Source organism: Scardinius erythrophthalmus (assembly GCF_964197995.2).
Source record: "Scardinius erythrophthalmus genome assembly, chromosome: 8".
NCBI lineage: Eukaryota > Metazoa > Chordata > Actinopteri > Cypriniformes > Leuciscidae > Scardinius > Scardinius erythrophthalmus.
Window position 1 is genome coordinate 14,371,876 of NC_138228.1, and position 24,588 is coordinate 14,396,463.

The following is a 24,588-nucleotide window of genomic DNA, read 5'->3' on the forward strand; positions in this document are numbered from 1 at the left end:
GTTCAGACAGGGTCCGGACACTTATGAAAAGAAAATCCCACGTTGTGTCATGCAATCATGGAAAAAAGAAGATTTAATCCTGATCTGAAACTGGATATGGACGCTATCGACTTCAGATCGCTGTAACTCGGCTTTAAAAGGTGAGGAGTTGCTTTTCTAGGCTGTGCATGTGCTAAAAGTCTTTCTTTGCTTTAAAATAAACTGATATAAATCCGATCCAGCCGCAAGACAAAGTTACTAGACGTATGTTTTGCAACTACAAGTTAACTCGAGTTAAATGCACCATCAATCAAACATGAAACGTTATATAGACGATGTTTGCAATCATTTCTTTCAAAAAGACTCCGTTATGTGGCATACAGCAACACATCCGAAATATTAGCTCTTAGTTCCAATAGGTAATCAAGATAGTTATAATATCACCGTGAAATCCTAGGATCACAAAGTATTTCTCTCATAATCATTACAGAACAGTTAACGTTACTGCAAATCCCGACTACAAGCCTAATCCGCGTGCAACACGCGGGGTTTTAACGCACAGTGAGTTCACAAGCCCTTGGCTTTAACTTACATTGATTCTGAAGCATGCAGTGTGCTATGTCATTGTGTAAGTTTAGTCATTTGAAAGGAGCACACTATACAACAATGTTTGGATCTCTGCGAGACTCGGTTCGTGTGATATTGCACGATAAAGATGCCGATTCATGAAAACGAATCGCTCTTTTGAACTGGATCTTTTTGGTGAATCTATTGAACAGGTCTAAATGATTCGTTCACGAATCTACCGGAATCGTTCCTGGTGGTTCTCGAGTGGGGATTCAAATTCATGTCCGAGATGAGTGAAGTGATTTGTACAGGATTTGATAAATAGGGCAAAGTTCGTTTAAAAGTCCATTAGCAGACGTACTGGAAATATATGACGGAGACACATACGAAACAGACTGCAACAAACAGCTGGGACTTTATAATAAACACCTATGCTATGTTAAAAGTGTCCTTACGTGTAATAAACAGCAGTAAATAACTTTACTGGAACGTTAGAGCTTATAATGTGTCACGCCAGGATGGCAGGGGCCACGCGATGACGTAGTTGCGCCATGACGTAACTATCGTTCTTCGAGCTGGTTCTTTAAAACGAATTGTTTGAAAGAACCGATTCGTGAAAATGAGTCGGACAAGTTAAGGAACAAAGGAACCGTACGGTCTGCGCTCTGCACGAGCACTTCACTTGTAGTGTCACTCAGTCAGCGCGAGGCAGCATGGCAATGCATTTTAGTGGTTAAAATCTGCAGTTATGAATTAAAATTGAGGGTTTTAGTGATATGCAGGATGTCATTTGTTCGGTTTATGATTAAATCGTTAGATATTGTTCCGGGAGTATTCATGAATTCATGTTCAAAAAGAGGACTGAAAATATGACCTAAATAACACTGGTGTTGTCTTCATCTGCTGCAGTTCACGGTGACTAGTTGAACGCGTGGATTTTCTCCTCGGATCACCTTGGACCAAACATGAGTTTCACTAAATTAAGGGTCTAATGATGGAGGAAGGTAGTCGGGTCACCGCGCGCGTGCTGCTGCTGCTGATGTTCGTCTCCATGGTGATCGCTGATTCACCTGCTGCAGGTAAGTGATGTCATGGTCTGCTTCATTTGGGATGGGTGATCAGTTTGCAACCGGTAACTGGATGAGTTTGTTGGCAAGATGATAGGAATTTAGCCTTTTGTGGGAGACCTTTAAAACTGCTGTAATGCAATGCGAAGTTTTGAGGACAATGTTTTTCTCATTAGCAATTTATATTCACATTTTGGTTCAATTTAAAAGCAGGCCAGATTCAGAGTCAGACCTGTTTGGCAACATGTTGATAAATGTTTTGTTCAAAATTAATGTTAACATTATGGGCACCTTTCTTGATTGTCTGGAACTTACTGTGCAGATTTAAGTATCCATGATGATGGGTTTTTTTCTCTCTCAAAACTTCATTTAAATCTATTTCATATATAATTTAGCAGCAGATACTTTAGAAAAGTGGATATAAAAGTAATTGAATAAGATTTTCGAATGTCCTTTTATTTAAAAATGTGTGTTGTCTAGTTTGAGAGAGATTTTCTCTCTCTCTCTCTCTCTCTCCCCCTCCCTCCCTCCCTCCCTCCTAAATTTTGATGGTTTACATCTCTCTGTGGCCAATAATTCACTGGAAAAACACATTGTTGTCTGCACAAATTATGTTTATCCTCAAGAAGACATTGGATGTTGATTGGAAATCATTGACAGCATGATATGTGACCCTGGACCACAAAACCAGTCACATGGGTCAATTTTTTTAAATTGAGATATATATATCATCTGAAAACTGAATAAATAAGCTTTCCATTGATGTATGGTTTGTTAGGATATGACAATATTTGGCCAAGATACAACTATTTGAAAATCTGGAATCTGAGGGTGCAAAAAAATCGAAACATTGAGAAAATTGCCTTTAAAGTTGTCCATTTATGTTCGCGATTGTGCTGCATTCACTCACAAAAAGAAATGTTTTATGTATTTACGGTAGGAAATTTACAAAATATCCTCATGGAACCTGATCTTTACTTAATAACCGAATGATTTTTAGCATAAAAGAAAAATCTATAATTTTGACCCATACAATGTATTGTTGGCTATTGCCACAAATATACCCGTGAGACTTGTGACTGGTTTTGTGATCCAGGGTCACATATAGGAAGCATATCCCCTTCATTTTAGAAGTCTATTTAGCTATCATAGCTTTGCACAATTATACTGTATAGTAGCTGCATTTTATTATTTGCATTTAACATTGTTTTTCCCTCCTGTCCATAACTCACGAGTTGAGAACCACTGCTTTGGAATAATATCTTATAACCCTTTTTGGTAACACTTTATTTTACGGTGCCCTTGATACAGAGTAATTACTTAATTAATTACTTAGTAATAGACTTTGTAATAACATGTAACAAAATGTACTTAACATGTAACTAAGTTATGGAACAGCCTATACTTACAGATTGTAATTACGCACATGTAATAGGCAGCTACTGTTACACATGTGTAACAAGCCGAGTCTGTTACATACGTGTTACGGACTTGGTACACTGTAATTATGTAAGAAAGTACTTAGTATAACACAATGTAACAACAAGTACTTAAATATGTTAGGCTACTAAGGTCTGCAGTTACACATGGTAAATGTGTATGTTCTGTAGCATTACTTGTACTGTATGTAACATAAAATAAAGTGTATCAAGATTGTACTTAAGTGTACTTTGTGTATACATACCTTATCCGTCTCTGCCTTACTTTGATTTAACTCACTAGTTCACAGCTTAAATGCATGCAGTAGCTTCTTAATTACATTGCAATTACATTGCAATTACACAGGTATAAGCTACAAAAAATAAAGTGCATCAAGATTGTACTTAAGTGTACTTTGTGTATACATACCTTATCCATCTCTGCCTTAGTTTGATTTAACTCACTAGTTCACAGCTTAAATGCATGCAGTAGTTTCCTAATTAGATTGTAATTACATAATATTACACAGGTATAAGCTACGTAAAATAAAGTGTATCAAGAATGTACTTAAGTGTACTTCATGTGTATCTATAAACCTTATCCAACTCGGCTTGTTACACATGTGTAACAGTAGCTGCCTATTACATGTGTAATTACAGTCTGTAAGTATAGGCTGTTCCATAACTTAGTTACATGTTAAGTACATTTTGTTACATGTTATTACAATGTCTATTACTAAGTACCTAATTAAGTAATTACTCTGTATCAAGGGCACCGTAAAATAAAGTGTTACCCTGTTTTTCTTCTTTGTTTACACAATGCAAGCAAACTATATAAGGCCTTAATTAGAATTTTCAAATGTAACACTGTGTCTACACTGGACGCGAGCAGCGCAATGCGACGCGACAAAAGACAATAGAACCCATAATACTGGACAACTGGATGCGCTGCGGTGTGACACGACAAATCCCGTCAGTAAACTGATGACTCGTTCTATTTATGACGTACTCCAAGCACTCGCAATACTTCTCATAGGAAGGACAAATGGATTTACAAAGGTCGCTTTGTTGCGTCCAGTGTAGACGGCTTCTAACTGTTGCGGTGCGATGTGTATAACACGGTGTAAGAGACTCATATCATTCAGAATCTAAAGCTCTGAGGTGCATGATAGAAAAACTTATGATACAGTATGATGTGTTTTTTTTTTACAAGGATGGAGGCATCTCTTAGTCTTTAAAACTCTAATTTCTTAGCCTAGTGACTAGTCTCTCAAAATGTTTCTCTTCTATATCCTCAAAATATCTACTTTTAATTTAAAAGCAGGTCAGATCTTTGACTGTTGTCAACGTAATGAAGAAGGATATTAAATAAGGCTACTATTCTTTTTTTTACTTCTACATTGGCTCTTGATTTACCCTAATCCATGTGTGTTGTCTTCGAACGAAAACAGTTCCTTCCGTTTACAGACAACTCTACAAATTAATATAATTTTTAATATCACTCACAATTTAGATAGATTACAAATTAAGCACACAGACTCATCTTGCCTGTATGTCAATTATACCCTTTCACAGTCTTATGGGTCAAAGAACTCTATAAAGACAGAATAAGAATAAAAATCTAGGCTACAGAAAAAAAAATGCTGCTAGATGCTTTTTGTTGGTAGAAAAATCTTTAGATGCAATTGGATTCATTTGCACGTTGCAGTGGTTTCTCAAGTTCAAACTCAAGACTTGTGGTGCAGTTTCGCATTCATTTTTTAAAAGAAATCGTGTCTATCATTCATTCAAGAAGATTCTCATAGATCAGCTGTCAGAGTAAACTTGACTGCTGTGCGATTCATTCCAATTACCCATCTATTTTTGCTGAAAATCAAGATATTAGGTGCTTCACTGAGTGAAGTGATGGTGCATTTATATCCATTTCGGCATGTCACAAGCTGTATTAAAAAAAATGGAATGGTGTTTATTTTCAGTGGTCCACTTCACTGATTCTTAAAGAGATAGTTCACCCTAAAATGAAAGTTCTGTCTATTCACCGACATGTGAGTCCAAACCTGTATGACTTTCTTTTGCAGAACACAAAAGAAGAAATTTTAAAGAACTTTGGGAACAAATCAACATTTGAGCCAATTGACCGTTCGCAAAGTTATGCACATGCATTCCGCCCCCTTTAGTTACTGTTGCTATGTCCGACAAGCCACGCCGCTCTCACGCCACACACCATGTTCTCACACAGTGAAATATACATTGCGGAGCAGAGAGGACACTGACAACGCGCTGACAGACAGGACTGACCAGGTTACTTTTGATATGAAACAATGTCTCACCTTTCAAATTTGGTCATTTTTTTTAAAGAAATTTAAACAATAAATACGTAGAGCCTTAGTTAAAGCTGCTCGTGAACCGATCATCTCTTCCTTCTAGTCGGTTTATAACATCAAATAAACATAAATGAACATAAGAAGGAATGGTGTTTTAACCGCGGAAAGACGTCGGTACACACCGTTTTTCAAGTTCAAATTCTCCAACGTTAATCTACTAACTGTCCTGACTGCTTTGTCGGACAAAAATGGCGCGGATGACGGATTTTGATTGGTCAGATCGCCTGTCAATCAAACTCCCTGCGAAGGGTCAATTGGTACAACTTCCATTGTATGGACAAAAAACAGCCATTTCTCAAAATATCTGTTCCACAGAAGAAAGAAAGTCATACAGTTTTCGAACGAAATGTGTCAGAAATGAAATTTTTGGATGAACTATCGCTTTAAGTCAGGCCCATCAAAACATGTTCTGAAAACCAACGCGGTAAGTCTGTTGTGGCACTTATTAAATCCCGATCTCTCAAATTCAGAACATGAATTCTGTGGCTTCTCTGAAATAAAAAAAAAAGTAATTTTTGTTACCTGAAATCTTGATGTAAGAAACCCTTTAATGTTAGAGAACGTCAGAGAGCACGAGAACGTGGATAGGTTGGGCCAGCACCTTCATGTAACCTGTGGATGAAAAATATATAAAGGTAGAAAATCTTTAATTTTTGTCCAGAAAATCTGTTTGTCCTGTAGATTTTTAATTGGAGTCAGGTCTACACTGAGTTTTAATCATCTTTCCCCTGGTTCTTCTGACTATCTAGGTTCAACAAGTCAGTACAGAGGTAATAATGATGCATATAGTCAATTAGGGCTGCACAATGTTGAAAAAAAACCTGACATTGTGATATTTTATTTTTCCTTGAATTCCTCCAGATGGCTTGAATAGCTCTAAGTAATCATCCTACAATGATTGGGATGATTTTGTGTAGGAGTGCATCTGCATTGAATATAATAAACAAAGATACAAATGAAATAAACACTGCTTTGTTTTTCATGTAGCCTAACAGTATTCAGGTACAGAAACTGAATAATCAGCCCGTTCTTATCCCAAGGCGTCATATACTGACGCTTTTGACATTTCAACTACATCCAACGCACATGGCACCCTTTAGCGTCAATATAAGACGCAGATAGATATGGGCCAGAAGGCGCCTCCTAGCGGTCAAACCCTAACCCTACCCCAGACCTAAACCTACCCATAACCGAACAAAGCTCTGTGCATGTCATATTGACGCTAAAGGGTGTGTTGGACGCCATGTGCGTTGGATGTAGACGAAATGTCAAAAGCGTCAGTATATGACGCCCTTGGATGAGAATGCGTTGGAATATTCAAATGTAAAATAACACTGCATAGTCATCACTGTGTAATTTAAATATAATTAATGTTTGTTAAAGCTACAAAAGTGATTTTCTGGTCTTTTGTTGTTATATTTATGTTATTGACACAGACGGCAGCAGGTTTATTAGGCTGCTGTCACTTTAAGACTTTAATGCATTGATCCAATATAATGATATCCATTTTCTTTCTCAAATTGTTTACATTCACTGAAGATACAGTATAACCAACTGTGTGTGTGTTTATGAGGATACTCACTGAGACAGATTTGGCAGTTTGAGTAATGGTGTCATCAGCCACATTTATATAATGCATTATTACTAAAGCTCAGCAGCTCAAATGCTTCCAGCACCTTCTAACTCCATACATTTTGAAATTGCTCTACAATTTTATACTTCATCTTGGTGTTGAGATTTAGGTCAGACAGTTTAAAATTTTTTCCTACAAAAAAAAATCAATTATTACCAATGTTGAAAACAGTTGTGCTGCTTACTATTTTTGTAGAAACCGTGATTTAGGAATTTAGGAATTTTTGATGAAAAAGAACATCATTTATTAGAGATTACAACTGCCTGTACTGTCACTTTTGATCAATTTAATGTGTCACTGCTGAATAAAAGTATACATTTCTTAAAAAACCTTACTTATTTAAACTTTTGAATGGTAGTGTACAAGAATATAAATAAGATTGCAGACTTAAGCATGTGACTTCTACAAGCGAATATTATCCCATAACAATTTCAGAACTCATGGCAGATCTGTCCTAAAGTTTTATGCATAAAAACATATTACTCTATGGAGAAGTTGAAAGAGATTTTACTTCCCGATTTCGACTGTCCAGAATTCGAATTCAACTCTATAGGGCAGTCTAATTTAAATGACCAATATTTGCATATGGTTTTGAAGAAATCCCTGTCTTAAATGTCTTATCTCCAATGGCAACCAGTGCATGTACCGATGTTCCTTAGACAGAGATGAGAGCACTCAGTGGACACACGATCACCCAGGTGTAACCCTACTTCTTATTCTTGTATTTGAAAAGCTCTCTCATAGAATTCACACAGGGTGTCAGAGTCCCTGAAGAGCGTTGTTGAGTTTTGGGGATTGCGAGGAGCTCATCGAAAAACTCCTGGCTAATTACAAGTGTTGCTTCGTTTACAAATGAAACCTGATCTGTGAGGGATGACAATGAGTGCATTCATTATTCATCGCCTCTGGGACTGGGAACAGATCAATACGCCGGGCCCATCAAAAACCACAGGAGCTGGATGATGAAGCCACTGGCTTCTGGACAAGCAAACAAAGTCCCATTGAGAAACTGGGATAGTTGGATACAAGCTTCTTTGATGGTGAACCCTTTCCTTGCCAAGGAGGACTTTGTGTATTAAGGATAATGGTTTGGCTTTCACCATAGGGATGCATCAGCTTGTGGTCAAGGTCAGGTCAATTTAAAGTTAACTCGCATTCAAAGTAAACCTAAAGGGTGCCAAAATCAAAGCCGTTTAATTGATGTTCAATATACACCAAGATGGAGTGGGATCAATGAGATTTAAAAATGGGCAGAGTTACCCAGTTTAACATGACATAACAAAACCTATGCCAAATAGCACACTTATAGTCTTGTAGCCTTCACTTCCATGTGTTCGAGTAGGGTTTCCTATTTGTCATATTCAATTCAGAAGGGTCATATTCAATAATGGTTAAGACAGAAACTCTCATAAACAAGTTTTTTTTTTTACTTTTTGGTTTTGTGCTTCATCCCTAGTTCCCTCTAGACTTACAATTTGTTTGCCTAATTTCATGATAATTAGTCGTAATGAAAATAATTTGTCCTCATCATAGAGAAAGTGTGCAGTACAAAGCTGTTTCTGCACCATTGTTCTAAGACATCTGCTAGTAATTTGGCCTTTTTTAGGGGTAAAACCCCTTTAACAAGGTAGTTTTCCACAGTCCTATAGTTTTTACATTCATAGACCAGTTCTTCTCATTTAATGGCCTTTATTGATGTAAAAGAAACATCTGAAAGCTTTGGTATGCCTAGCAAGTTTTTAAATCTTTGTTTTTTAGCACACAATCTTGACAGACTGCCTGGCTTCAGATATGCATTTGTCTGTCATGAAGAGACGCAGTTGTCTTGTTATGCACATTTATTATTTTATTTCTTTAAGGAGACAGCATGTGTCTTTTCTTTTCTTTCTTTGGAAGTACATTTTTATTTGAACAGCTTTTCTTCATTGTGAATTTCAACAAACCAAAGCCCAGATCCCGACTCAGCACTGAGCACCTCTGGGCTTTTTTTTGTGAGTTTCATCAGCATAAGCACAAGACATTAGATCTGATTATAAGAAACTTTGGTCTTAAAGTTCCAGTTTTATGGCTGGGAATGTTTATACTGAATACCAGAATTTTCATTTTGGAAAATTGCACGATTCCACTACTGTTTACACCAATTACTCTATTAAACTACTATTTCCTAACTAGACATGGTACTTTTTTTCTTTTGGTAAAAATCTGGATTTGTAGTCAACACTTATTTCCCAACGTTTGTTCTGTAGAGCACTCATTTGAAGTGACACTTAAAGATAAGAGGGCTCTATTTTAGTTGTTAGTCAAAGGAACTGAGTGAATGGAGGCCTGTGAGGCTGAGATAGCGCTGGGCTCGTGTCAGTGATGTCACGCTATTTTACACCATCTATTCAACAGCGACCTCCACTACTTGATCTATATACTGATATTACATTCATCCCATTTCATCCACTTTGTTTTGAACGTATCCTTTTGTTATCTATTAATTGACTGTAGTTTGAATTGTGTCATTTCTGGGTTTTATTACTCCATAAACTCATTTTATTTATACTAGGGCTGGGTTTCGATTCAAATTTCAAGAATCGATTTGATTCCGATTCTCAAGATCTTGAATTGATTATCATTATTCGATTCGATCCGATCCGATCTTCGAGATTTAGATAATGGTTTTTGAAAAAAGCTTTTTTTTCCCAGCTGTTACCTGAATTACAGGACTGTAGTTATGCAACATATTGATACTATTATTATAGACATTCAACTGCAAATTAATGGAGTATTGGTGGTTGTAAAGAACAATCCCCCTTCCAGAGTGTTGATACAACTGCTTTCACAAACTTGCACTGGTGTAGACGACCGAGGACGCAGATATCAGCAGCAGTAGAACGATTATTTAGACGCGAACCTGATGTATTATTAAAAATGACATTAAGAATTTTCCAAAAAGCTGCTACAGTTCAGATGCAAATGCACCTTTATTTTTTATTTTAATGATCAACATTTAGAACACATTTGTTCTAAGCCAGTGCAAATGTAAACAGATTGTTGGTTACTGGCTTCACAGTAAACAGACAACATTACACAGTAGAGATGCGCGGATGGGCTATTATTTCAACCGCATCACAAAACAAAACTCATCCGTCCACACCAACGTTTTTGACCAATTTTCAAAACCGCACCCGTCCGCCATCCGCTTAATGTATGCATATATTTTTTATTTGATTGGTTAACCGCCCGCCACCCATCCGAATTTAATTAAAATATAATTTTTCGTCACGTCATCCGCCCGATCCACGGTTTATCCGCGGAGTCCGCGGCTGTAACCGCCAACCGCGCATCTCTACACAGAATGTAAATAAAATTTGAACTTACAAAACCTTTAGAAAACCTTTGCTTTTGTCAAGCTCGTTCTCTGCATTGCTTCTGAACCCGAAATGGTGCCAGATCGCAGCTTTGAGCGTTTCTGGAGTTTTCAAAGCAACCGCTTGATTAACCCTCTGGGCTTCTTCATAATTGGGTCACACTTAGCTTCCTCCCGCCCGAAAACGGGCGAAGCCTTAAAGGGGTCATATAATGGTACATGCACTTTTACAAGTTGATTGCACTGAAATGTCTGTTGGCAGTGCCTGTACACAACCATCCTATCATGATAAAAATCCATCCAGTGGTTTTGTTTTAATCTCCTTATATGTTTGACCATCTCTGAAATCAAGCCGTTCGATATTGTGACGTCATAAGATCGTACGCCCCTCCCGCTATTGTGATTGACAGCCGTGTTTCAACACAAGACCCGCCCTGAGCGAGCTGTGACAGCTGTCGTCTGTAGTCCGCCATTGTTGATATGCTGGAGTAAAATGGCGTCTAAGCGATTGTGGTGTTCTGTTCTTAGATGTAATAAGGAACACAGCAGTCATTTGAATGTTCCTAAATCTGAGCCATTGAAGATGCAGTGGCTGAGTTTTGTTTTTGAAGCGATATGCCCAAAGGATTGACGCGGGGATTCCCTCACGGGGATTCCCCACGATCGTCTGTGCTTTCATGTTTGCGCGAATCATTTCACACCAGACAGCTTCACAAACGAGAAAAAACGGATCGGTACCAACGTGTTCCTGCTGAACCTCCAGAAGATGTGAGTGTAATGTTTTATTAACCTTTATATTAGTATTTATATTAATCTTTGCGAAATTTGCAAACCTTGCTGCAGGCTTCAGGATGAATGCATCTAAGGTTTACACTCAGGGTACATTACGGCATGTTTTCTATGTACGACGTTCTCAATATAATTCATAATCCCACGTTTATAACGAATAACACGTGGTTATTGTGTTAGATACGGTCAGAGAATGTCTAATACGGTGTACCCACAGAACAGAGGGGCGGGGTGAGCAAAGCTCATTATCATTTAAAGCTGTATGCACTGAAACGGCGTGCTGAAAACAGAGCTGTTTTTGACCAGGTAAAATTAGTGTTTTCTTACAATACTAATGAGAATTTTTAATTAAAGTATAATACAAACTTTTAATTTAGACCCTAAAGAATCATATTAGCTTGTACAAAAATGGCATTATATGACCCCTTTAAAATTGTACTTAACTTTGTCCTAGGATAACCAATCAAATATTGTTTTGTTCTATAATGTTTTCTGATTATTATATAGAATTTTTAGAATTTTTTATGATACTTTGCATTAATTATGTAATTTTTATGAGCTATTTTTTCCATTAGAATTAATATATATATTTTTATTTTTTTATTTTATTTTATTTTTCAATAAATGCAACATTTCACATCAAATTAGAGTGCAGGCCTAAAAAAAAAAATATTTCAAGTGAGAAGAACGCCACCTAAACAATTTATTACTAATCAACCACTGAATGGAACAACACAAATTATATATCATTTTAAAGCTTAGAATCTCAGCTTTTTAATGCATCTAATTAAATGTATTAATTCCTAACGAGTGCTGAGTAATCCCTCTAAAACCAAGTGTACCGCCAGCAGGCGCCACCTAGCTGCGAAAATATTTATTATCATATTTTTCAAAAAATCTTGCCTTGATAAACACAAAGTTTATGTCATTTGAAAGCTTAGAGTCTGAACTTGACAGTGAATGTATCCACTTTGAAAAACTCTTAAGTATTGCTGAGTTATTTGCTGATACATAGAATTTCTCTTTTTTTTTCATAATCTATAAAATAATGTACTGCAATGTGTCAAAAACATCATACAGCTCATGAAACATTCTCAGATAATTGAAAATGGCACTTCATTTTTTACAGCATATTATTACAATTAAAATGAGCCCAAAATTAACATAATCTATTGCTTTTATGACAAGATATTCTTCATGGAGAAAAAATTGCCCATGAGGGGGTGTCAAAGACTGTACAAAAAGGCTATCTCTTTTCAAAATGCTGTAATTTTTGATTCCTTTATCCAAAAATTATTATTTTTTTATCCAGATGCAGCTAACATGTAGGGGGACTTCACTAAAAAAGAATTTTCCTCCTACCTTATTTCCTTCCTGAGTTATTCCATGACAAATATGAAAGATATGCAAAATCATAATAAAAATTATATATATATATTGTCTTTTATCCACCGTTTCTTGGCGGGACAATGTCCAAATGTAATGTAATTTATATTTTCAAAAAATTTAAAAAGAGTTCTTTCAAACGATACCTACCTTTTGACTCTCCTTGCTATAGTTTTGGAGTTATTATGATTATATCATTTGTATATAGTTTGGGGCAAAATTTGCTGTTTCAGTCTTACCAGTTCATTTCTCTGTGTGTGTGTGTGTGTGTTTGTGTGTGTGGGTGTGTGAGTGTGGGGGGGAGGGTGTCTTTTTTACACTCTTGATGTTCTAGAGTGTCACCCCTTCATTGCTGTACACTTTTTTTCAGCACAGTGGCTGATCTGTAGCTTGTACCACCAAAAGTTTCTCTGAGTTTTCCTATTTTTTCGTATTTCCCATTCATTTCCTATGTCGCCCGTTTTCGGGCGGGAGGAAGCTAAGTGTGACTTTTTTTTTACGACCCTTTAACATATCAGAATCATCTCCTTGATTTTTTTGTGTGTTCATATAGGTAATAAAAGAAAAGTCACCAAGTTTCACCCCCATCCGATGAAGCAAAAAAATTAAACAATTCGAAACGTTCAAGTTTTCGCCCGTTTTCGGGCGAAGAAGCCCAGAGGGTTAACGTTACTGACGTTGTTTTAATGTCCTTCCACCTCGCGCGCATGCGTGAATTCAATGACGCGGCAAGTTAAAGTTCACGGGGAAAATCGATCCTCTGAGTTACGGATCGATCTTTAGAAATTAATATGAAAATCGATTCAGAATCGGTGAATCGGTTTTTTCAACACAGCCCTAATTTATACTACATATAATGTACTGTAAGACCTATGTGCCAAATTCACCCACATGGCGATTGATTATAGTTCACTATTGTGGTCTACCGAATACATCCCAGCATTTTGATTCTGTTGTGAAGTTTAGTTGAGGTAACTGTGACAGAAGGCTGACATGGATGTCCATATTGCATTGGGTTCACATATCTGTACGGTTCAACACATGTCTGGATAATCTCACTCTGAACAGATGGTTACATCCGAGCACAGCCAGGGTTTTGGGGAATTAATTGTTAAATCTGAAATGTAATAAAATAGATTAAATCATACATTTCAAAAAATCACGGGAATTGGAGTATTAAAAAAGAACTCGTATTTCACGTACACACTCATTTTGGTGCTTTGCTTTTGAAGAAAAATCAATACTAACAGATTAGGAACAATAATACCGTTAAGCATTGTCCTCGACCTTTCATAATCATCATAATTTGCACCATGTTTTACAGAGGTTGTCAAACCATCTCGCCTGATGGAGTTTTAGTGTAAGAGGTGTTTCTTTCTCTCCACTCTACAGGAGTCTGGCTGCTTTGTAGTCGAAGGGTCCACAAGTTTATTCAGTGAGTTCAGTCCAACCCTAAAAAAAAACGAAGCCCTCACAGTGACACAGTCTTCAGGGCCTCTCCGGTTACAGGCCTGGCCTTCCTGTCTTTCGAAGAAGGTTGAGGGAGTAGGGGAGGAACGTGTAGGGAACTTGAGCGTCCTCCAGTGAATTACACAATAAGCCAGCTATGGAAAAGTCTGCTTCTCTGGAGACCGTCCCAATGTTAGGAGTTAAAGTGTGTCCCCACCTTCCTCATTACATCCCCTCGTCTGTCTCAGTCGCTGCATTTTTTTTGTCTCATTCTCATCTCCCTCGCAGTCTGAGTCTTTCTGCGACTGTTTGTATTCAAGTTCGGCTCTTTGTCTCAAGTGTATTAGAGTCCTTGAAAGGTCATGGAAATGTATTTAGCCAGTATACATTTTTGTACTTATGCTATTCTAAATTATTACTTGAGCTAGAAAATACACGTAAGAGTGCAATCTCTATTAGCTTGTAGAACTAGTCATCACAAACTATGGAGGCACAATATTGGTCAATTTGATTTGAAGTTAAGCATTAATTGAAAGGGAGCCAATTCTTAAATTCTCAGTTTTGCCGAATGCCGTGCAGGAGAGATGGACCAGCAGCAGCAGACATAACCTCAGTCAGATCAATGGAAACCGCCGAAGAAAGTGTTTCGCCTGACATGACTCTGCCTGTGTGCCATGTTAGGTAACACGTTCCAGCCTGATTTTACTCAAAACAGCCAGATTTTTTTTATTATTTTTTCTCAGCCTCTCAACCAGATGTTAGGCTGCAAAATTCAGGTGAATTTGACTATTAGTACTCTTTCACTTTGGAAAATTTTCTCTGGCTTATGTTTGCAATAACAAGACTTTTTATGACATGAAGGAAGCCACTGTTGTGCTGTGTTTGTTGTTCTTACTCATTTTCTGTCTGTACTGTGTAGTAGTTCAATCTGTGGCTATACATGGGAAATTTCAGTTGTCCTGAGGACTTAGCTGCTGATAAGACAAACAACAGAGCTCTGTTCATTGTCAGAGGGGCCAATCGCACATCGTTAGAAAGAAGTTATTTCTTTTATTCAACAAGGATGCATTAAATTGATCAAAAGTGACAATAAGGAAGTTTACGTTGCTACAAAAGACTTCGGTTTCAAATAAATGCTGTTCAAGTGGTTCAGATTTTTACTTGCCCGGCTATAATTTTCATTGGCCCCCAACACAAAATAATGATAAATAAATAAAATTAAACAGTTATTGTTTTCATTTTTTTTTTTGACCCATGTGACCTTGGGTGAATAAATGAATAAATAAGGTTATGACACCAGCAAATATAAATGTAAAACCTTATTAAAGACAAGTTGACCCATGTGATCTTATATTATAATAAATAAGGTTATGACACCAGCAGATATAAATGTAAAACCTTATTAAAGACAAGTAAACAATCAGCAATAAAATAAGAACAAATAGCCTAATTAAATTACAAGCAATAGCACAAATAAATACAATTGAACTAATGTACAAATTAAATGTTTTTTTTCAGGCAGGTCAGTTTGCAGGTTCAGAAATTGAATAAAGTAATCAAATTTAAGTCTTCAAAAATTTAAAATAGATGAATCCTTATTGAAGTAAGACAAGTTATTCAGTTAAGAGCAGTGAACACTGCGAAACCTCTTTTCTTGTGTTCCATGGAAGAATGAAAATCATAAAAGTTTGCAAACATGATGAAAGGTGAAATATTTCTTTAAAAAATGAATGGGATATATATCTGATTTACATTTTAAAATCCATGTTATTTTCAGCTTGAATTGAGCTCATTTCCAAAAAAATGAAAGTATAGACTACAAACAAGACTGGCTGAAGGATGTAGTACACAGTATTACATGTTGTAAATGTAATGTAAGAGAAACCACCTAAAACAACAGTCTTCCTCCCATAAAAGCATTCTGAGATAAAAACGAATATCAGCACAGACTCTGCCTTGATTGTTCGATTAGGCTGCGCACTGGGAGTCTGTGCCAGCGTTAGGCAGAGGCAGTCACGCAATGGGATCAGCTTAAAACAGAAACATGTGTGGGCAAAGGGGTTTGAATTAATACCAAAGACCTTTCCTTTGCTTTTTCTTTCTCTTTTTTTTAACCATCTTTTTTCTGGAATAGCAACAACCATCAAATGAGACTTTCCCTAGAATGAGCCTGGCAAATGGAAGGAAATGACATCATTAGTGGAGTTGTAATTTGTGGCTCAGTGTTTTCTGCAGTAGATTTTGGCTTGTCTTTCTTGTTGTGTGTTTCACAGCTGCTCCCTTCAAATTAGACCGTGTAGTCTAACCCTGAAAGTTGCAGGTAGGACGTCTTGTAAATTGCTCAGTGATTTGGGACTGAGCAGTTAACTACATTTAACAAATTAAACTAAGACTCGGTCATTAACTGGTTTGCACAAACAACAAAAGTTTCTCTCAGAGCAGGGTCAGTATTTTAATATTTCTTTTCTGTGTTCATTCTGTAACATTACAGTTCCGAAACTGTTTGATTAGAAAAAAAATACCAGTTAATAACATTAAAAAATAATTTGCCTATACTTTATACCAGAACTTAAATAGAGCTTTATACTAGAGCTTGTGACTAAACCTCGTAACTCCTTTTAAGAGTTAAAGCTACACTGTGTAATTTTTTAAGTTGATTCTTAGCAAAAAACACTTTGTTCTTTCAAAATGATATGTGCTCATTAATGTGTAATTACTTATACCAACTAATCAAGTATTCTCGTAAGCGTAGAATCTGGCATTTAGAATACATACGAGCGAGTCGCTCGAATGGCGGCAGCCATGTTGCGCCTCCATCTTGAAAATACATGTGCCAAAGAGGGACATACCTGGAAATTCAAGCTTCGCCTTTCGCGTCTTTACACTCAGTGGCACCGTGACGAATGTGAGGGGGAGATTATTCGCGACCAGTGGTGGAGGAAGTACTGAATCTCAGTACTTAAGTAAAAGTACAAATAACCAGAGACATATTTACTTTAGTAAAAGTAAAAGTACCACAATGAAATCCCTACTTAAGTAAAAAGTACCTGATTTAAAATGTACTTTAATTATTAAAAGTAAAAGTACTTTCATAACAATTTATTCTCTTAATGTCTATATTCTAATAATTAGGGCTGTAACAATATGCAATATGAAACCGAAATTGCGACACTCGGATCCACGAACCTGTGTCGCGGTGTGAGTGTGAGAAGGCAGAATTGCGAAAAGAAACCAAAAGTAATATACCCACCGGATGAAGAAGGGTTGGCTCTCCACAGAACATAAAATATTCATTTTATTTTTTGTGTTCACATTTATGAGGAAAAAACAATGTTACAGACGTGAGCGCTCTGAAAGCGGCACTAAAATACTGCTTTAAAACGTTCACAGAGACCTCAAAAGCCCTTCTTTAAAGTGAATTTCGTTTCGTATTAATTGTATCTTAATTTTAATCAATGTTTCATCAACCAATTGCCTGGATTTAATAAATAAGTAAATATAGCAGAAAATAGATCAGGACACGGAGGCGCGGGCGCATGAACTGGTGAAACTCATGAACCGAAACTCAGGTCTGTACTTGCCTCACAGACCTGAGACGTATATATATATTGAAAGCTTGAAACGTGTACTTTTAAACAGAACAATTCAAAACGAAAGAAAACAGACTGTTCTCTGCATGTAATCCGTATGAAATGTGCATTTCTCTCTGGCGCGTTCACTGCAAAGATCGGTAGTCATAAACAATTTCACTGCTAGATGGGAGAAAATCCTACACAGTGTAGCTTTAACTCAAACTGTTGTCAAAACCTCATACAGAAGCTCCACCCGCCTCAATCGTGAATGAAGTGCTGCCCACAATTTGGACACTGTCTCTGCTTGTTTGCAGTGCAAGGGTATATAAAGAACTAGTTCTTTGAATAAGTACAGTGTTTTCATAATTCAAAAAACACAGTTTTGTAAAGGCTAATGTTTTATGTATTCGAGGAGCCAAGAAGAGTGTCAGTCTGTAATTTGCCCTCTAATCATAGCCAGTACAGCCTGTTCATAGCACTTCAAGTCAATTTTTATTCACAAGATTTTGGCCAAATGTTTTAAACAACAGGAAAAACTGGGCGCCCACATAGCTACAATAATCTTTGTAACCTGTTAGTTGATGAAAACATAATGCTGTACGCCGTTAAAGACAAAATGAATGACAAATATCTGACATTCGCTGGTGAAAAACCTTGTTACTCCTTTTGAGCTTGATTTTGGGAAAATGTTAATAATATAATGGCACATGCAAGTGCCAGTACTTTGACAACATGGTGCTTAATTATTTAAAAAAAAACTTTTTTCCTAAATGGCAGTTCTACACTAACCTGCAATTTTCGATGGTTTCAAAACACATCATGCTGAATATTACCTGTCATTCATTTTCATAATACTTTAACAGTTGGTGGCATACCCTTGGAAAAACTCCTGAGATCCAAAAGCTAATGCCAGTGACTTGCCTATGATGACTAGACAGCTGAGCGCGGGCATCTTTTTTAGCACTATAAACTTCTTTACTATCACATTTAATCAATTTATTGCATCCTTGCTGAATAAAAGTATTGATTTATTTACAAAAAAACATTCTGACCCCAAACTTTTGAGCAGTCGTGTAAGCCTTATATGGCAAGTTATGTGCCAAAGCACTATGGTATGTCCATGTGATGGACACTGCACCACTGTACCAAGGTACCACCACTTTCTTACAGTACTTTTTTGTAAGTTGGCTCAGGCAGAAGAAAATTTGTCTCTTTTATGAAATCATCTTTAAACTCAGCGTTCATTAGTGAGGCTTACAAATAACAGACTGTCAAATTAATCTGATATTAGCATTGAGTATTTGACAATAAGAGATTATTATAAGTGTATGTATATCATACTGTCTGGATCATGGTTTAATGTACTTTGTTGCTGAAAAATCATTCTCTATGTTAATGATTTTTAGGCAGACAATCAGATTGTTTTGGCTTTGTTCGGAATAGTTTATTTGGTTATTTCTCCCACTTACCACTGGACAGGAGTTTAGGGAGGAGCAAATTACATTTGGGTGTGCTAAACTGAATCATTTATATGGGTTTGATCTCATTTTCTGCCTGCTTGTGGTTTCAGCCTAAGACGTCATCCTGTTCTCAAAGACAAAGATAGCGAGACAGACAGAAAGACATACTGACATCGACCATACAGTAATCCTGTTTATGCTGCAGATTCATTTAATTTTAGATCCCTTTGTTTTTATTTTGAAAGCATCATGCAACACACTTCATCTGTTGTTTATAGAGGAAGTCATCAATAGGTCGTAACCATTATTTTATTATTGGTGTGGCCATGAAGAGCTCGAAATAGAGTAGCTCACTGTTTCCTTTGTGATGATAATTACCTCACTGTCTCTGTAGTTCTTTTGTCTCGTTTTCCTTTTGTCTTTGACAAAAACAGCCTGATTTTAAACTCCTTTTCAGTGTTTTCCAACAGTTTTAACATCAAGTGTCAGACCAACTGCAAATTTAGAAGTATTTCCTTTGGTAAATGTGACTCTAATCTTTTTAATCTTGAGCTTTCAAATTTAGTTTTGTATTATGTACTTAATTATATCATTGTGTTCAATGTACATATTTTTTTTAAGGTCCAATAAACTTTTATTGACTGGTTTTGTAAGCATACCCCGTCCCTTAAACCGAAACAACGTAAAAAAACAAGCTCAACAAAATGTCCATCAAGATCATTTTCACAGATGAACACAACTTTTATGAATTTTGAAGCTTAAATGCAGTCGCCAAAGGTAAAAAGCTAAAGGTAGGCTATAAACGAACTACACCACGGTCCCAAGACTTCAACGTCACCACCTCTAAGCTTCCGACAACTTTTTCAGTTTTTATCTAAAAACATTTTCCCAGAAAGTTTGAGTTAGAATAGTTTATAAGAGCTCAATTATAAGCATAACGAAACTGTAAAAGCAGACTGAGCTTACCTGTTCGGCATGATGATGTTTAATGTACCTGACAGCCTCTGTAGTCCCATTTAGCCACTTTTAAAGGGGTCATATAATGCCATTTTTGTACAAGTTATTATGATTCTTTAGGGTCTAAATCAGGGGTGTCAAACTCAGTTCCTGGAGGGCCACTGTCCTGCAGAGTTTAGCTCCAACCAGCTCCAAAAACACCTGCCTGGAAGTTTCTAGTAATCCTGAAGACCTTGATTAGCTGGATCAGGTGTGTTTAATTAGGGTTGGAGCTAAACTCTGCAGGGTTGTGGCCCTCCAGGAACTGAGTTTGACACCCCTGGTCTAAATGAAAAGTTTGTAATACACTTTAATTTAAAATTCTCATTAGTATTGTAAGAAAACACTAATTTTACCTGGTCAAAAACAGCTCTGTTTTCAGCAAGCCATTTAAGTGCATGTGTCTTTAAATGATAATAAGCTTTGCTCACCCCGCCCCTCTGTTCTGTGCGTACACAGTTTGTAATAACACAATAACCATAACGCGTTGTTCATTATAAACTTGGGATTATGAATTATATTAAGAACGTTGTACATAGAAAACATGCTGTAATGTACCCTGAGTGTGTAAACCTTAGCCACATTCATCATGAAGCGTGCAAGCGATTTGCAAAGATTAAGGTTAATAAAATGTTACACTCACTTCTTCTGGAAGTGCAGCAGGAACACGAATAGTTGGTACCGATCCTTTTTTCAGGAGCAGCTTCTTAGCAAAACCAGCTTTATACTGGCCCTGGTTTATAAAGCAATCTGGTGAGAAATTATTCGCGCAAACATGAAAGCATTGACGTTGATCGTGGGGAATATTCCCTTCGAAAACAAAACTCAGCCACTGTGTCTTCAGCGGTTCGGATTTAGGAACATCAAAATGACTGCTGTGTTCATTATTACACCCAAGAACAGAACACCACAATCGCTTAGACGCCATTCTGCTCCAGCGTATCAACAATGGCGGACTATGATGACAGCTCGCTCAGGGCGGGTCTGTGTTGAAACGCTGCTGTCAATTAACAATCGTGGAAGGGGTGTCCGACCGTGTGACGTCACACGGTCAGACGGCTCGATTTGAGACGGGGGAAAACATATAAGGAGATTAAAAAAGACCACTGAATGGATTTTTATGATTATATGATGGTTGTGTACAGGCCTGCCAACACACATTTCAGTACAATCAACTTGTAAAAGTGCATGTACCATTATATGACCCCTTTAAGCAACCACCTTTTTCAAGACACGCTGGGGCTAGTACTGATGTATTTTATGTCATAGATCAAAATGTAAAAGTATCCTCCTGAGCTTGTTAACCACAGACCTTATCTTAGCCATTTAACCAAAAAACAATTAAGAAAACCCATTGACTTCGGAACGATGGAAACGGAAGTAATAAAAGGCTAACTCGTTTCTCATTTTGGCCTATAAAGTTCCATCATACCTGCACCTCTCCATAGGTGAGCGCTTCTGCATTAGTTCTTACCCACTGCCAAAGTAACCGGCAGTGGCTTCTTCTTGTTCTTAAAGGCTGCATAAAATCAATGAACTCCATTTTGACAGGAAAATACAACAAAGAATATCACTTACATCTAGCTTGTCAATTCTATGTGGTATGTAATACTCTCGCTCTCTCTCTCTTTGCATGTGTGAAAGAAATTCACAGTGCTCTCAGCTAAGTGATGGCGAGTTGGGCGCCTTCACACTACATTTTACAGTGCGTCAAATAGGCCGTGCATTGAGATGATTTGCAACAGTGAGCTTTAAAGTTGGAGAGCGAAACACTCAAGCGTTCAGTTAGAGTCTTCAGTACAATTGAAGGGGAGTAAAAATATATCTGTGCTAAACTTATTCTTAGCCTCTAACTCAATGGCTAGTAAAATCAGCTAAATTAGTAATTGTTGTAAAATGTAGTCTACTGTTGCAGGTGCTATTAAAACTGCTTTTAGCCGCAAAAGTGATACTGTTCCCAAAACAGCTTTCTGTACGCATGCTCTGAGACCGAGTGGAACACGCTCAAACTTTATAGTACTTTGGGCTACGGTTCATGCCTAAACGGTCAAATACACACAGAAACATGTCAAAATGCCCAGCTTGGTGAGTATTTGCTGAAACATGTGTTTCAGTATTAGATCCTTGCTTTAATCTTAAAGTGACAGCAGCCTAATTTACCTGTCACTAATGTTATTCAGATGGCAAAAGACAGAGAAAATTACTTGCTGCTCTTTTGTAGATTAATCTAGATTTCATTTATACAGTGAAGCCTCTGTAGTGTTGTTTTACATTTGATTACTTTCTGTTGAGTATTATTTAGTATAATGCTATATTTGTTAAGTTCTAAGCTTTTCCTAATCATCTCTTAAGACGGGGAATAATAGGAATATGGACAGGAATATGTTGCACATGTTGTGTTTATTTTTTTCTCCTGTTGATGACCACATTTTTAAATTAAACTGGTAGCAAATATTTTGTCAAAATTGTAAAAACTGCACATTTATGTGCATCGTCCCAATGACATTTACATTAGCATCTTGCACATACCGCTTAAGTAGATCTCGCTGTCTGTGAAAGTGATAGCTCTAACTATTGTTCATGCATTACATGATTGCATTTCTGTACCAGGTGGCAGAGGGAGTCATTGCTGCACTGTTGTGTGGAGTCATGGTATTTCCCCTGCTGCCCGTCTGTCGGGCGAGAGGCTCCTTGCCATTACTCATGATAAACACTGCTCATTTAGGCTGAAGGTGACTCTCTTACAATTAATTATTGAACTTGTCCGCCGATCAGGATTATTAAGTCACTCCATCATTAATTACTTAATTGTCTTGAATGTTGTCAGAGTTTCTTTGGGTGCCATTTTACATCATTATTACTTGGTCTGGCTCACCAACAATGTCACAAGTACATATTGTTAAAATACTGGTTTCAAAGGTTAAACTTTGAAAGAAATATGTGTTGACTTTTTCAGACTGCATATTAAAGAGAAGAAAGAAAAAGTAAAGGATAGGGAAGGTAGCTAAAATAATTTTAATCTTCTTTTTTAATGATATTCAGTATATCTCTATATTTAATTGTTCTTTTAAACCAAACAGCTATTGTCTCTCAAATAGATTAAGCTATTGGTCAAGTAGAACAGCTATGGTTTAAGTAGATTCATGAAAATATTTAATACAAGTAAAATACATATTTATACAGTATAAAATGTAGTTTTTATTAATCCAACGCAATTGTCCACACTCAAGGCATTATATTAAATTGTTTTTATTTCTATGCATCAGTGTAACCTAACCATACTTAATAGTAAATAGCAATATTTACCTGCATATACATTGACCAACCCCATCTTAATTTGTAAAATTATACAGAAATCCAATTATTTCCAATTATTTTTCATGCCAGTTAGATCCTGCACCAACTTTCCTTTCGAAACACTGTACCTCTGTTACTTCTGCTCCTATCTCACATCTTGCAAATATGTCTCTTATTTCTGCCTCTGTTCCTGTTTCACTAAAGATGGCTGCTGTTACTTCTATACTTAAAAAAACAAATCTGGACCCAAATGTCTTCGCTAATTATCCCCCAATCAACCATTTGTCTCAAAAATCATGTAAAGGTTGTCGCTCCTCAGTTGCAGTCATTTATAGCTGTCAATGATCGGTTTGATATATTTCAGTCTGGTTTTTGCTCACATCACAGTACTGAAGCTGGCTTAGGAAGGGTTATCAATGACCTCTTAACTTTCTTGTGACTCAGGCAACCTCTCCATACTCCTATTGCTTGACTTCAGCTCAGCTTTTGATACTGTCTGTTATAAGTTCTCACTCATGCACCTCTCAGAGATTGGTATCTCAGGAACTGCGTTATCCTGGTTTTCCTTCTATCTGACAGACTGGCAATACTACATCATGCACAGTTATAAATCTCTGGATATATACTGCTTGCCGACCGGATTCTTTTCACCAGACTGCATCACTATCGTCATGTATCAATGAGTTAAAGACCTGGCTAAACTCCAGTTTACTCAGTTTGAATCTGATTAAAACAGAAATCTTAATTCTCGGTCCCCCAACTCTAACAAATTTTTTTAACTAATGCTACCAGACTTGACCTTGAAGCTACAGCAATTATTCCACTCAGACTCTTTACTGACCATCAATGCTTATATAAGTCAACTATGTAAAGCTGCATTTTCATATGCCAAAGCTGCCAAACTCTGCCCCTATGTCAGCCCAAAAGATGCTGAATCATTAGTATCACATTTATCACATCTCACCTCAATTAATTACAATTGCTCTTTTTTTCTGGACAACCAGCCCACTCTATCTCTCATTTGCAATATATTCAGAACTCTGCTCCAAGAATGTTAACTTGCACTCTGTTCATATCACTCCTATTCTATTTAACCTGTGTTTTCCCTTATGACTTATAAAATTCTTCTGCTTACCTTTAAATCACTCAATGGTCTTGCTCCTTCCTACCTCTCTGACTTACTTTCTCCTTATATTCCCTCTCGACCTCTCCGATCTTCTGGCTGTGAACTTCTTC

The 24,588-nt window shown here is 36.9% G+C and overlaps 1 protein-coding gene across 2 annotated transcripts in view; it reads left to right on the top strand.

Moving 5' to 3' along the window:
- The window catches only part of LOC308695178 (UPF0606 protein KIAA1549), a 59,857-nt gene continuing 35,269 nt past the window's right edge, over positions 1-24,588 (top strand). For both annotated transcript variants that reach the window (XM_081373193.1, XM_081373194.1), the window contains exons 1-2: positions 1-140; positions 1,456-1,625. In XM_081373193.1, coding sequence (XP_081229319.1) covers positions 1,538-1,625 — 88 coding nt within the window. In that variant the 5' untranslated portion in view covers positions 1-140; positions 1,456-1,537. The remainder of the gene's footprint in view (positions 141-1,455; positions 1,626-24,588) is intronic.